Below are 14632 nucleotides of genomic sequence, written 5' to 3' on the forward strand. Positions count from 1 at the left end.
TGAGCAGAATATTCAGATACCTCGCTCCACTCAGATTGAGGTGGGGAACCTTGATCTGGAAGCTCATACTCCCTGGGATGTGTAGTTTCTGTGAAGGGAAACTACACATCCCAGGGAGGGCCCTCCCCAAAGACGCCACTGCCTGAGCTACTGCCTGTGAAATCATGGCCTGGAGCTGGGCAGTGAATGAAGGATGTTCAGGGGGCCAAAAGCCCACCGCCGTCGGAGAGAAAGATGCCGATAGGATTGGGGGGGAACAACAGAAAAACTACCTGGGGTCCCACATGCCACCAAGGATGGACCAGGTTCGGTGACTGGGATTGGATCTTGGATCTACATCCTCAAATCCTGATCAAAGAGGAACAGATGGTCCCGACTGTATCCAAGCAAGGATCCCTGATCCAGGGTCTGCTGGGGGACCAAGCCCATGGAAAAGGGGAAGGACATGGGTTCACTGATGTGGATGCAAGAGAAGGGGAAGTGGAGGCAGGTTGTGTCTCCACTGCCTGTTGCTAGGCTTTGGAAAATTCCCATTCCAGCACCCTATGCCTCTCTGCTTGTTTGTCGGCCATCTTAGAGGCCCGTTTTACCTTGGCCTTGACCTTTGCGAGTGCTTCCTGGTTTGGTGACTTGCGTTTTGCATTTCCACTGGAAGTGGAAGCCTGTGGAACGGTGTTATCCGCCATATTGAACAACAAATGACAGGAGTTTACCAGGATATCCCTGGATCCGTCCTGGTCTGCAGGAGACAAGGTTATGGCCCACCTAGGTGGTACAGGCCTACACGGGGGTCTGTGAGGTCTGGCCCGCCATTAAGCACGGAGTCACACTGTGCGATATAAGCCATGCTGCACCCAGGGAGCTGTCCTCTCCCCTTCAATCGTTCAGGCCCTTAGTGGTACTGAGACAACTAGGCCAATATTATATCAATGTCAATTAATGTTGAAATTTTTGGGGGGGAGACCCTCGTGTTTCACTTAGTGGTGGCTAGGACAGTAACTGCCAATCTACTAGATGCAGACAGCGGAACAGGCAAGGCAAGCAACAGCCCAATCTATTTTCACTGGATGTTTATGAGTATCAGGCAAGCAGAACTGTGTGGTATTTAATACTGTATGATCAAGAAATGAGACTCAACAATAGCTTCATGCTGTAAAAGTTAATTGAGGGAATAAATGCTGGAGAATTAACTCAAGAAAATTTCCCTGCCAGCCACGAGGTTGCCTAAAATGTCATCTTGCCAGGAGGAGAGGGGAGGGAGAAGAGAAGGAGAAGAAGGGCCTGACTCAACAGGGGGGGAAATAGGAGCCCCTATGCCCCCCTGCACGAGGCTATCTCTTGATAAATCAATTAGTTTAGATATCTCACTGAAAAGGAGAACTGGCAAGAAGTCAGGCAAGCTATTTAGGGAGGTGCGATTGCGCAGAGGCTCAAAATGGTGGCCACAATGATCCAACCAAGTAAGAAGCTTGAGGAGTGAAATGGAGAAGTTCTCTTGTGTAAAGAAACCAACAAAGAGAAGCCAGGAAGACTACATTATAGAATCTGATCAATTTGAAATTTACAGGAGTAATTGCTAAGAAATGAAGTATGTAACTTAAAGGAAATTGCAAATGTGCAGAGAGACTAAAAATGGCAGCTGCGACGATCTGAGTAAAGCAATAACTCAACTAATGCAATTACAAAGTTCCCTTGGAAGGGAAACCAATAAATTTGAGTAATGTTGTTTAAATGCCTGAAGAAGGTGTGCCAAATGTGGGGGGGGGCAGTCGCCATGCTGCGCGGAATGCCGACGATCAGCTGGCTGTCGGCTAAGATTTGCCTTGGAAGGAAATTAAATAGAAATAGGAGAACTAGTGCAGCTCTGAGCCCAGAGCTGAACTATTCCCCCCCAAAAAGGGTGAAGAATCCATGAATGGAACTTACTACCTGTCTCAAAGCTAAATCAGGAGCCAAATTTTCACATCTCTTCAGGGCTGAGACCAAACGAAACTAGGGCATGGTCAGACCCTGCAGGGGCGTGCCAATTTTGATTGTTTGGTCTGATTGGGCTAGAGGACTTGTTAAACCTATTCATGGATTCTACATTCCCTATATGCTGGAGAAGTTCTTCTGACTTCTGGTTACAGCGGCAAAGTGATCGGCAAAGTGATACCGGCCGATCTTTCCACCGTTGGCCCAAAGGAGCAATCTCGAGCCGTGGAAGAAGCTGCCGCTCTCCCACGGTCGATGAGGGCCTCAATGGTAGCCGCCCCTCTAAGGTGGCTTTTTGACCCAATTAAGGGTCTACCGACAGCAGAGAACCAGCCGGCGAAGAGAGCAGTCTCTTCACTCGGCTGCAAACACTGTGATCTGGAACCGGAAGTCAAGCCCAAGACTTTTAAGGTGGGGAACAGGGTATATCTCTCCACTAGGTTTCTACAATCCCTGCAACCCTCAAATAAGTTAGGGCCAAAATTTGTGGGACCCTTCCCTATTAAATACATCATCAACCCAGTCAGTAGAGCTTGAACTCCCTAAAAGATTAAGACAGTCCATCTGGTATTCCAATGTAGTATGCTAAAAGCCGAAATGAGTTCACCCTTAAGGCCAGCAGTAGCCACTCCACCAGAACCAATTATGGTGGAAGGCAAACAACATTTTGAAATCAGGGAAATCTTAAGACTTCAGAAAGCACCATGGGTCTACCCAATACTTAGTGGCATGGAAGGACATCCCAGCATCCCAGAATGAGTGGGTATACAAGAGGCACATGAGGGCCCCTTGACTGCTCAAACATTTTCCTACTCGTTACCCAGATAAATCTGACTAATTGATATTTCATTTTCTCTCCGTTATTATTTTCTCTTCTCTTTTTTTTAAGGGGGTGGCATGTCAGACCCTCAATGTATTTCTTTCTCATGCCCTCATTTTTGGGTTCTGCCATTCTATTAGAGGGTCTAGGGGTTTTCTGCAGTTACTTCTTTTGCTTTGTTCTATCCTTTTCGAAGTATCTTTCTTTGGGGTGTGAAAGGAATATGTTTCCAGCCATCTGCCTTATTTCCAGGTGGATAGGAAGAAGCCATGGAGAAACCTGATGACCTTGAGAATAGTGCCTTATCGGTTCTTTCCCACAACAACTTAGCACCTATGGATTGGTTCAATTCAAATCGGCCGGATGGACATTTGGGATGGGGTTTGAAAGGGTTTTTTTAATGTAACATTTTGCGTGGGAAATCCTCAGATCCTGCCTTACTATACTGCTATCAATACCTTCCAATAAAAGTTCCTGTTGAGACAACACAAGTTTCAAGAGTTCTGCTTTCTTGGGAGCATTAATTGAGGCAGGTCCTTACATACACTCCACAATATGTATCCTGAAGTAACAGGAATAAAACTACATTAAGAAAAAGTATCTTAGTGGAAGCACAGTCTTCCTTTTCCTTTCAGCCAACTGTCCCTTCTTCAACTTTCCAGGAATTGTTTCCTCACCATCATGCTAATGATGGTGTAGCATGATGAAGTAGTATTCACTCCCTCCTCCCCTTTCCACTAGATGGGGAATTTTCTTTCTTTTGGTTTTACATACATTAATTGACTAAATCAGATGTAAGAAATCCCCTGAATCTATTTTTTAAAAAATACCTTTATTTTTCCAAGTATTTATCAATTACATAAGTAAAATCATTTTTTTGAATGTCTTAATCTTTCTATTCTTCAATTCTTCCTCATATAAGTGTAGGTTTTTTGTAATATGGTTTAACTGTTGCTCTATAACCTCTAAATTATAGATATTGATGTTGATCTATATCTATAACTCTAAGATATAGATGCATCAGCATTTTATTATAGAGATGGAGTAGAAATCAACATCATTATAAGTGTAGTTTCCAATGAATGCTTATCAAAGATGGAATCCATCTTTTTCTAAATTTTTTATAGAATGCACAACTATGGAATTGATTCATTCTCAACCCCCAAGGAACAATAGTATAGTACTATGCAAAGGAAAACAATGCAATTTCAATTTAATGTTTTTCATTAATATCCTCTTTATTTCATGCTCAACAGATGCCTTAGCAAAATCCTTACCAAGTGTTTCTTTAAAAAAAGAATGACAGTGTTTATATTCTCTCTTAATCATGCTAAACATAATTTAACTAAACATAGTTTGACAATGGAAGCACTTACTCAGAAAGATGGTGAACTCACTTTATTTTATGTATTCAAGAGAAGAGTATTTTATGTGTTCAAGAGCTCTCTGATCGGATGCTCCTATTTGCATTCAGTACTAAATAAGGGGTTGGGCCAACCAGTCTATATGACCTTTTCTATGGTTCTAACATAGTTCTACACAAATAATTCAAACAATAAACGTATGCCCAACATGCAATCACAAACACTAACAAAAAGAAAATATAAATGATCCATTGTAAACAATTCAATGGAGATCAGCAAAATGGACCCCAATATTTTAAATAATCAGCTAGACTCTTCTTTCCTGTTACTTAAGTCCTTATTCTACTCATCAAATTTGCAGATGACACTAAATTGGCAGGAATAGCCAACATCCCAGAAGACAAGCTCAGGATCCAAAAACATCTTGACAAATTTGAACAATGGGCCCTATCCAACAAAATGTGGAACTCTACTCCAGGGCTTTTCAACCAGTGGTACGGGTACCACCTGTGGTACATTGGCAGCTGGAAGGTGGTAAGCGACCATCCTAGAAAAATGGTAGCGGGGGAGGGGAATGAGCTGAACTGGCACAGCACCGCACAAGCCTGAGCGAGAGATACTGGATCTTCAGGGCTGTCAGGGCTCAGTGGAAGCGCTAGGATCAGTGCCAGGCTCCAGCTGGAGCTCGGCGGTGATCCTAGTGCTTCTGCTGAGCACTAAAGAAGCACCAATCAGCTGGAAAGCAGCACTGATCCTGGCGCTTCTGCTTAGCCCAGAAGAAGCGCCGATCAGCTGGAATGTTGCAGCATCTCCAAGGTCTTGTGATTTACATTCAGATACTTGGCAACTGATTCATATTTATGATGGTCACAGTGTCCCAGGGTCATGTGAAGTGACCAAAACCTGCTGCAACTACCCAGCAGACGAGGGGAATAAAAACCAAACACCCCCCCACCCCACCCCCGCTGCTAATCCTCAACAGAAATGCTCACAACAATGAACACTTCAGACAGGAGGAAGAGCATCGCCGGGTGGGCAAGCAGGTGTCTTGCTCGGCTGTGGCTTGGGGGGAACTTTTTTCAGTGCAACTGTAACTTTGAACAGTCACTAAGCAAACTGTTGTAAGTAGAGGACTACCTGTACTTTACTTTTTTCCTTTTTTTTGGTCATCAAGTTTTTGGCACTTTGCTAGGCCACTGGTAGTCAGATATCCTAAAAGTGGTACAATGGGTGAAAAGGTTGAAAAGCCCTGCTCTACTCTTCTACTCTACTCTACTCTACCCTACTCTAATGACCTGCCTTTTGTAATGACAAAGGCCTATCGTGGAATAATGTAGTTTCCTTTCATGTTACTACAGAATGCCACCCATTCTGCCTCTGCATGATTCTGTCTTTTCAAAACTAAATATTCCTCATTACTTCCATCTTCCTTTATAATTTTTAGTCATCAATCACTTTTAATTTTTCTGCACTGGTTTGTTCCAGATTGCCCTAATTATTTTTAACATATGCTTAATATGAAACAGAAACCCAGACAATAAAAAAAATCCTCTTAAAACACTGGGAACTAAACAAAAAGAAGTTAGGATTAATAAGCTTAAAATATGATCAGGCAGAAGAATCTCATTGCTTAAGTTCATGATCTTTTCAACAGTACTTTCTGATGTATGTCAGTCAGTCAGTTATAATACCATTATAACTTTCAAGATACTAAACTAATTCTTAAAATTCTTATATAGTGAAACAACATGATTTGAGCAAACACAAAGAAAAGCTTCTTTTTCCACTTGATTCAATTCATTATCACAAACTTCCTGTAATCTTTTCTTTACAAATATTACAAAATCTTCTCTTTACATGATTCACCACAAACTAAAAACTATGTCATTTCAAAATTTTCTTCACTGTATTAATGGAATATAACAAAACATGTTTTTGCATTATTTGTTATATATAACTGGAAAACAATATTCAGGTATTTTTATAATAAATCTCTAATTGAATTATCAAAAAATATCATAGCAAAATCCTTCAGCTGTTAAAACAAATTTTAAAAACCGCCTGTAAAGCTTTATTATATTTAGTGGCACCAGCTTTGAAATCAAGCTTTCACAAGTTTGTCTAATTCTTTATACTCAACTGCTTCACTGTTTTTTTTAAATTAATCAATCACTAGGACTTTCACCCTTTTTGTGATTAACAATTAACTACTTCTTTCAACTAAATATTTTGAATTCTTAGTTTTCACACATATCTCCATTTCAAGGCTACCACAGGCAAAAATGTATTTTAATGTATACAGGTAAACACTTCCAGAAGCTGAATGACTTCTGGTGACTATTTGGACATGCTCATAAAATTTCCTTAGCAGCAACAAGGAAATTGCCATTTTCTTCCTATGGAATGTTCTTTTGATGTCTTAATTTAATCTTTGGAACTTCTGATGGCACCTCTTCAAAAAATAATCAGACCTACCCTCTTTAGCTATTTGCTCCTTTATTTCAAAAATCTCTATACAATTCACAATAGAAATAATAAAAACATGGAATTTTGCCTCCATATTTTCCTAGAAAAATAACTTAGCTTGAGATCATGCTAATCAGAATTTATTATACACCAAAAGGGTGTAATTAATTTATAAATGAGCTACACTAAATTTTAGTTTTAGAATTGGAAAAGAATGGTAGCTTGCAGTATCATTACCTAAAGGATATTTTTTCTAGGAATTGATGACCAGGTTCCAGTTGCTACCACTGAATTTAATTACATTTATTTTTCGGGCTTTTGATTATTAATATTGCAATAAGAAAACTTTCCTGCTATACAATACATATCACAGGGGAGAGGGGGAGATACTGTGCTCTCCAGAAACACTAAAGCATCGAGTAATGAACTAGGTTTGAACATACCAAGATACACGACTTAACAAACTGGGTTAACCAAACGCATTAATAACAGAGTTGTGTGAACGCAACCGGCGTTCTTGTCACCAGAGCAACACTTCTAGGGAGTAGAAAAGATATCCTACCGTTTGAAAGTGCTTGTTGGAGCTCGGTGTCGGAGATGATACCGCTACGGTCTTTATCAACCCTGAAAACAAACACAAGAAAATATTCTAATTACGACGCAGGACAAAAACAAGAGCAAAGAAGACTCAGATCAAGAATTCCTGGCGCAAAAGGAGGGAGACGAATGCGAAAAGAGAAACTTCGCACGGCTCACCTTTGGAAGACTCCCCACAAGAAGCTCGGGTCGGGCATGCCTATCGACGCCATGCGCCCCACCAGGCTTGCTGCGGAAAGAAAGAAAACAACTCCCACCCCCTACTCGTTGAGGAAGCGGCCTTCTCAGAACCAGTTCCGGATTTCAGACCGAGCTTCGGTGGGAAAAGAGGAAACAGCCACCTCTGCTTCTCTGACACAAATCCTGACGCACCCTGTTCGGTAGGCGGAGTTCTGAGAAGGGGGCCGGACTAAAAAGATTTTGAAGCCGATTTTCTACCGTGTTTTTTGTGCTTGAAGGTGTTGTCTAAATGCATCCAAGCGTGATTGGCAAAAACATTGGTTGGCCTTAGTATGTTGTGTGAGCCAATTCACCTTACAGATGGTTACTATCTATTTAAACCTAACTATACACACTACGGAATATTTGTCAAACGGTACGATTACTTCACTGTTTAGGGCAGTGTCTCAAACTTGACAGCTTTAAGATATGTGAACTTCCAACTCTCAGATTCCCTAGCCAACCAGATTAAAGTTGCCAAGATTGAGACACAATGCTTTAAGGGTTATGAAGTCATCGGAGGTATTAGATCTGGTTTACAGATACCGGGGTCACCTATAGAAGGCAGCAAAGGGATTTTTCTGTGTCGCTTTGCTGCCAAGTGATGTTATCTGGATTGCAGCCTAAATTTGGGGGGGGGGGCAAGCAAAGATTTTCTGCTGCCTTGGATGTATTAAATCATATGATTTGATTTGGCTTAATAAGCTATGCAAATGATTTGTCATAAGTATTGTATTAATGTGGAGAAAACCAAAGTTTTACATTTAGGCAGGAAAAACCAAAGGCACAAATATAGATTGGGCAAGACCTGGCTGAAAAACAGTAACTGTGAGAGGGACCTTGGAGTCCTAGTGAACGATCACTTGACTACGAACCAACAGTGTGCAGCAGCAACCAAAAAAGCTAATACAATCCCGGGTTGTATAAACAGAGGCATAGAATCAAGATCACGTGAAGTATTATTACCGCTTTATAAAATCCTAGTAAGAGCACACCTGGTATACTGCAGCCAATTTTGGTCACCATATCACTAAAAAGATGTTGAGAGTTTGGAAAAAATTCAGAGAAGAGCAAGTAAGATGATCAAAGGCCTAGAGACTAAAGCATACGAAGAACGGTTATGGGACTTGGGTTTGGTTAATCCACGGATGTCAAACTTGCTACATCACGTGATGTGTCATGACATATCATGACTCTTTTTACATTGCCGGCAAAGGGGTGGGTGCGACTTCAGTATGATGAAACCAGCCTGAGAGCTGGCAGTTTGATACCCCTGGGCTCTCTAAAGAAAAGAAGAAATAGGGGAGAGATGATAGCAGTGTTCCAGTATCTGAGGGGTTGCCACAAGGGAGAGGGGGCCAGGTTGTTCACCAAAGCACCAGATGGAAGGATGAGAAACAATGGTTGGAAACTGATCAAAGAGAGAAGCAACCTGGAATTAAGGAGAAATTTCCTGACAGTGAGGACAATCAGCCAGTGGAACAGCTTACCCCCCAGAAATTGTGGGCACTCCATCACTGGAGATTTTTAAGAAGAGACTAGACATTTACCTGTCTGAGATGGTATAGGTTCTCTTCCTTGAGCAGGGGCCTGGACTAGAAGGCCAGCAAGGTGCCTTCCAGCTCCTATTCTATTCTATTCTATTCTATTCTATTCTATTCTATTCTATTCTATTCTATTCTATTCTATTCTAGTTCATTTTCACTGGCTGTGTTTTCATAACATTCAAGATTTAAAATATAGTTGGCAATTTCGCTATATTACATGAATGTAGCCAATGATATCTGCAAACCTAACAATTGATTTGGGGAATGGCATCCTATAAAGCACATATGAAGACACAATACATTAAACTGGTACATGACTTATTTTATATAATCTAACCCAGGTGTATGTAATCTTTTGGCTTGCATGGGCCACATGGAGTGAAGAGGAATTGTTTTAGGTTGTATATAAAATATATAGTTAATGTATACGAATAACAAACTTTAATTTTTTTGTATTTTTTATTACAATTTTGTGAGGCCATATTACTAGCTGCCCAGGATTGGACACAGCTGATTTAGACGATGCAATTTATTCACTTAATTATTCAACAAACTATGCTTCAGCATATTATGTATATTTAGCCATCAGTCTTAACATCTTGATAGGAATCCTTGCCATGTGAACTGATTCAAATACCTATTTTAATTGCTCTGGAACCTATACTCATGTACTCCAAGTTTAAATTCATATACACACTAGGCCTCAGTTCACTTAATGAACCACCTACTTGGTTTTACATAACACATAAGCATACATGTATTCTCTGACTTATTTTGTATTAACAATAAACCTGTCAACTTTAGAATGAGCATGGCTGCAGCCATTTTTTCCTTCTCATTTCTAGTTGACATATTGATGTGCAGGTTCTGAGGTTTTGCTTGATAAAGAAATATAGGAAACCAGAAGTTGCCTTCAAGTTTACGTGTTTATTCAGCTGAATAGAGACGGTCTTCTGTACAAAAGACAAAAAGCCTCAAATAGCAAACAAAGCTTATTTTTATAGTTACTTTGATTATATAAGCAATTCACCCAGCTAAGCTGGCACACATAAGATTAATACTTTGCCCTTTAAGGCTGGCACACTATAGATAAGAAAAGCAGAAGTAGCTAGTATGTTCTTTCAGGGGAGTTTCCCCCAAGACCATATGTTCAGTCTTGGGTGTTATGGGTGTTTCCCCAAGATGCCAAATATTCTTGGGTGGGTTAGAACATTGTGTGTTTCTTTGCTATCCTTTCATGACCCTGCATTCATAGGCCTGCCAGTGACCAGAGACAGAGGTGCCATCTGTATATTGATACTGCCCCCTAAGTCCTGGTCAGCAACATAGTACGAAGGGAGAGGGTTGCCAACTTTGTGCTAGAAAAAAACAGACTTTCTTTTGGACTTTCTCTCATAGGAATCAAGGTCATCGACTGCTCCTGAGACTATGGACTGGGCATTTCATGAAAAGCTCGCCAAGAAGCTGTATAGGGAAACGTAGTTGCTTGCATAGCCTTAGGGGTGGGATTTTTTTAATTTTGTATTGTGGAATTATTATGCATCTCTTCAGACTTGGTTTCACTTTTGAAGTGCTGATTCCTTGTATCAATAAACATGTTCTTTGAGGAATTGCAAGTCTCAGAGTTCTGCTTTATTTGTCTCTGTCTGTCAGAACCTTGACATTAAACCAAGTCTCAAAAAAAACCTTCATCTCCCAGGGTGCTGCATCCTGGCTGCCTACCCACTCATTTTTTGGGAGAGTGGTAAAGACCCGATGAAAACTCAAGATGGAGGAGAAAATTGAAACTGTTGCTAAGGGCAACGGGAATCAGGCTGTTGGAGCAAAGGCTGGCGCTCCAGCCACCAAGGAGATGTCACTGGCATGAGCTTGGGCGAAAATGAGGTTAATCCAGCCTGAGAAACTGGTACTGCAGGAAGGAACTACAGCCTTAGCAGACCTCTTCCAAGCCAAGGCTGCCCCTCAGCACAGGAGCACTCATGTAACCACTGGAGAGGAGCTTTTATTGCTGCCGTCCCAGTGTTCTTCATCTGCGGATGGAAAGAAAGGAAAGGGCTCAATGGGATGGGACGACTCCAGAGAATGGAGATTTCAGTCAGCAGTCCACAGCCCCTCGCTCAAACAACTGAAGGAGAAATTTGACCGGCTGGAGGTAAAAGATAAAATTCCTGATGTCCAGGAGGTGGATGCCGTGGGGAGAATGCCACAACCTATCCATCTCTCCCTCCCCCTTGCCAGAGTTCCAGCCCAACCGCCGGAGTCCGTGCTACTTCACCCATATCCAGCTGCGATACCAAGCCCTGTACCCCAGCCAAACCCACTGCCATGGCCTCAGGATGCCAGTCCCGGATCCCAGCCAAGAGAAGTCCAGAGAATGATTCGACCATGTCCCCAGGACTAGCAAGTCTCCCAGGATCAGCAGCAGGCGCAGGTGGCCCCACCAAGATTCAAGCCACCTCCCATCAAGCCAACTTTCAATGGAGATCTGAAAAGCTGACCTTCTTCCTAAATCAGGTGTGGGCTCATTTAGACTGCTACACTTATGCCTACCTGGATGGGGCTATGATGGTGAATGCTGTGGTGGCAAATTTGGAGAGGGAAGCTGCTGACTGGGTGATCAACCTCCATGATGAGGGGGCTCCTGAATTGAATGATATTAATCTATTCATGGAGCAACAGAGGGGTCAGTTTGAAGATGATGGCCGAGAAAGAAATCCACCACCTGAGGCAAAGAAGTCATCCTGTAAAGGAGTACGTCTGTGAATTCAGGAACGCTGCTAACCAGTTGGGGCAGTGGCCTGAACGATCACTAATTAATTACTTCAAACAAGGGCTAGACGTGATTTACTTCAAGCCTGCATCATTCAAGGTTTTCCTAATCTATTACATGAGTGTTACCATATGGCAGTAGCACTAGACATCGAATTGGATTGTCCCCCAAAGTCAAACATCACCAAGTCAAGCCACTGCACATCCAAAGGAAACACCTCTATGGCCGACGTCTCCAAGCCTCTGCAGCCACCAAAATCCAAAAACCCAGCCAGGGCTCCCATCAAGTGCTACCGGTGTCAGATGGATCATCAAGCTGTGGAGTACCCCATTCCTCACTCTTAACCTAGAACCATGCCAGTTGCTGCTGTGAAACCATGAAGGGCTCCCAGAGGAGGGAGAAAAAGAACCAACTGGGTGCGTCAAGGTCCAGACATCGAAGCCTCCCCTCCTGAGCTCAAAGCCAAGCCCCAAGCTGTGGAGGAATTTGCACGCGCAGCAAACAGCAAACTGCCATGCTTTCCCCCCCCACAAACCTCATAACCTTTTGATACCCTTTGTCCCAAGGAAGCAGTCAAAAGATCACCCCCTCTTGATTTAATATCTTACCTACCTAAACAGATAATATGCTTAGTTCCTTCCCTTATCTCTTCCCATCTTTATCTCTTCTTGTCTTTCATCTACCTGTATTTGTCTTTACCTGATCTCTGACCATGTAATATGTTACTAGAAAATAATTGCTTATATGAAGGAATTTTTCAATTACTTTATGGCAACAGCTAAAGGTTAAACTTCTAAATGTAAAATGTCAGCAGTTAATGGCAAAGCCTATGTATGTAAAAAGTATATAAGAAGGAATAAACTCAGAGTTTGTCAAGCTGTATCCTGCAGCTTCAAACCTCTGCTCAAGACATGCCTGTGTCTTTTTCTTAGCATCCTACACCAAGCCAAGGTGAAACAGATGCTGGCACCATATGACAGTGATGAAGAAGGTGAGGAAGATCCTGTGGTGAGTTGGCCCATTTCCCCTTTTGCCATTCCCACCAGAATATTTGTGTCCAAAATAGGAGGTCATATGAATTTGAGCATCCTAATAGATTCAGGGTGCTCTCAATGCTTAATAAATCTACCCACTGTACTGAAACTGGGCATCCAAGCCAAGCTATGGCCTCATCCCATGGGGTTTTGAGCAGGCTGATGGGTTTTTAATCGGAGGTGCTCCTGCCACAGACCTAACTGAACCCATACAGTTAGAAGTGGGTTGGCATTGGGAAACCATCCGTTTTGTGGTGGTCCCGAAGATGACTGAAACAGTAATTTTGGGGCTAGCATGGCTTGACAAATGGCATCCTCACATCTGGTGGGAGGGGGAAATGTGCAAGTCAAGATTAGGGATGGGGCCCTTCCTATCTGAGACTGATGATAAAACAAAGACACTGGCCATCTGTGAAACTCATGAGAAGCCCCGTGAAATCCTAAAAACTGTAGTTGAAAAGTTGCCAGGGATTCAACTTGTCCCTACTGAGTACTGAGATTTGGCAGAAACCTTTAGTGAGAAAGAATGTGACGCCCTCCCCCCATACTGGGCTACAGACTGTGCTATTGAAATTCTGCCCGGCACCAAGCTCCCTAAATCAAGGATGTACTCTATGACACCCAAAGAGATGAAAGAACTAATAGAGTACATTGATTAAAAAAAACTTAGCTAGGGGTTTCATTGAGCCAGTCAAATCATCCATGGCCGCTCCCATGCTTTTCAAGGAAAAGAAAGATGGCTCTCGTAGATTGTGCATCGATTTCTGTTCTCTCAATGCTGTCAGTATGGAAAATATGTACCCCCTCCCCCTGATGAAAGACATGTTAGCCCACCTGGGCAAAGGAAATTTTTTTTTACCAAGCTGGATTTAAGAGAAGCTTATGATCAGATGTGGATTAGGGAGGGGGATGAATGGAAAACAACCTTTATTTTATTTTTTTAAAATATATTTTATTGGCTTTTTAATATAAACATCTTGATGTTTGGTAAACTGCATGTTGTCTGGGTTTATATTTACAAAGTAATAACTAACGGTTAATTTCTATATTCCAAAATCCACATAATAACTTTGCTTGATTTTCTCTTCTTCCAATAATATTCTCTTTGCAACCTAAATTAATACAATTCTTATTAATTTGATAGGTAACAGTTAAATATAAAGATTTTTCTAAAATTTCTACTAATAATAATCTCATCAATATCATGCTTCTTTTCTATCTGGTCATTTTGATTGCCTCGTCACGAATCCTGTTTACAATTCTTATTTAAATGTATTTTCCCTACAATGTTCAAAACATTTCTACTGGTTAAAATTTTCCCAGAATTAATTACCTTAAAATATTTAAATCTGACTTCCGGTGGCTGCGCCGGTGCCGATGGCTGCTGTTTGACAGCTGCCCGTCCCGGGAAATCGTAAAAGCCGGCAAAACAGTGATGATCAGCTGTTTTGCGGCTTGAAACTTTTCTCCCGGGCGAAGGGAGGGAGGTGAGCTTCTGCCTGGATAGAGGTAGAGCCTCACAACTTTCCCAGTTTTTTTTTCTGGGAGATGAAGTGAGAGCTCCCTTGGAGTCTGGTTGTTGCTCTGTTTCCTTGGATGCCTTTGTTCTCCAAAGAGAACGAAGCTAGACGCTGCCTCCACTGTTGCTATCTGATGGGAACAGTAAGTTAACTCAAAAGCAGACAGAGCGGCCAGGAAGAGAAGAATTGATGATTTTACTTTAAATCTTACTCAGTTTGAATTAACATCTACTCCTGTTACTATTCTAATTGGAGTGAAGAAATATGGCAGAGGAATCCTCCTTCTTTGTCACTTTCTTTGTTTGAGAACTTTCACTTTCT

The 14632-nt window shown here is 41.8% G+C and overlaps 1 protein-coding gene across 2 annotated transcripts in view; it reads right to left on the reverse strand.

Annotated features, from left to right (window-relative positions):
• PDCD6 (programmed cell death 6) overlaps positions 1-7589 on the reverse strand; it is a 124660-nt gene extending 117071 nt beyond the window's left edge. The window contains exons 1-2 of one of the 2 annotated variants that reach the window (XM_039355600.1): positions 7381-7589; positions 7187-7248 (exon numbers count right to left, since the gene is read on the reverse strand). In XM_039355600.1, the coding sequence (XP_039211534.1) occupies positions 7187-7248; positions 7381-7433 (115 nt within the window). In that variant the 5' untranslated portion in view covers positions 7434-7589. The remainder of the gene's footprint in view (positions 1-7186; positions 7249-7380) is intronic. The other variant, XM_039355601.1, reaches the window with a different exon arrangement.
• Positions 7590-14632: the final 7043 nt, after the last annotated feature.

This window comes from Crotalus tigris, unplaced genomic scaffold (genome assembly GCF_016545835.1).
Source record: "Crotalus tigris isolate CLP2741 ecotype Arizona unplaced genomic scaffold, ASM1654583v1 scf7180000018697.696732, whole genome shotgun sequence".
Classification (NCBI taxonomy): Eukaryota; Metazoa; Chordata; class Lepidosauria; order Squamata; family Viperidae; genus Crotalus; species Crotalus tigris.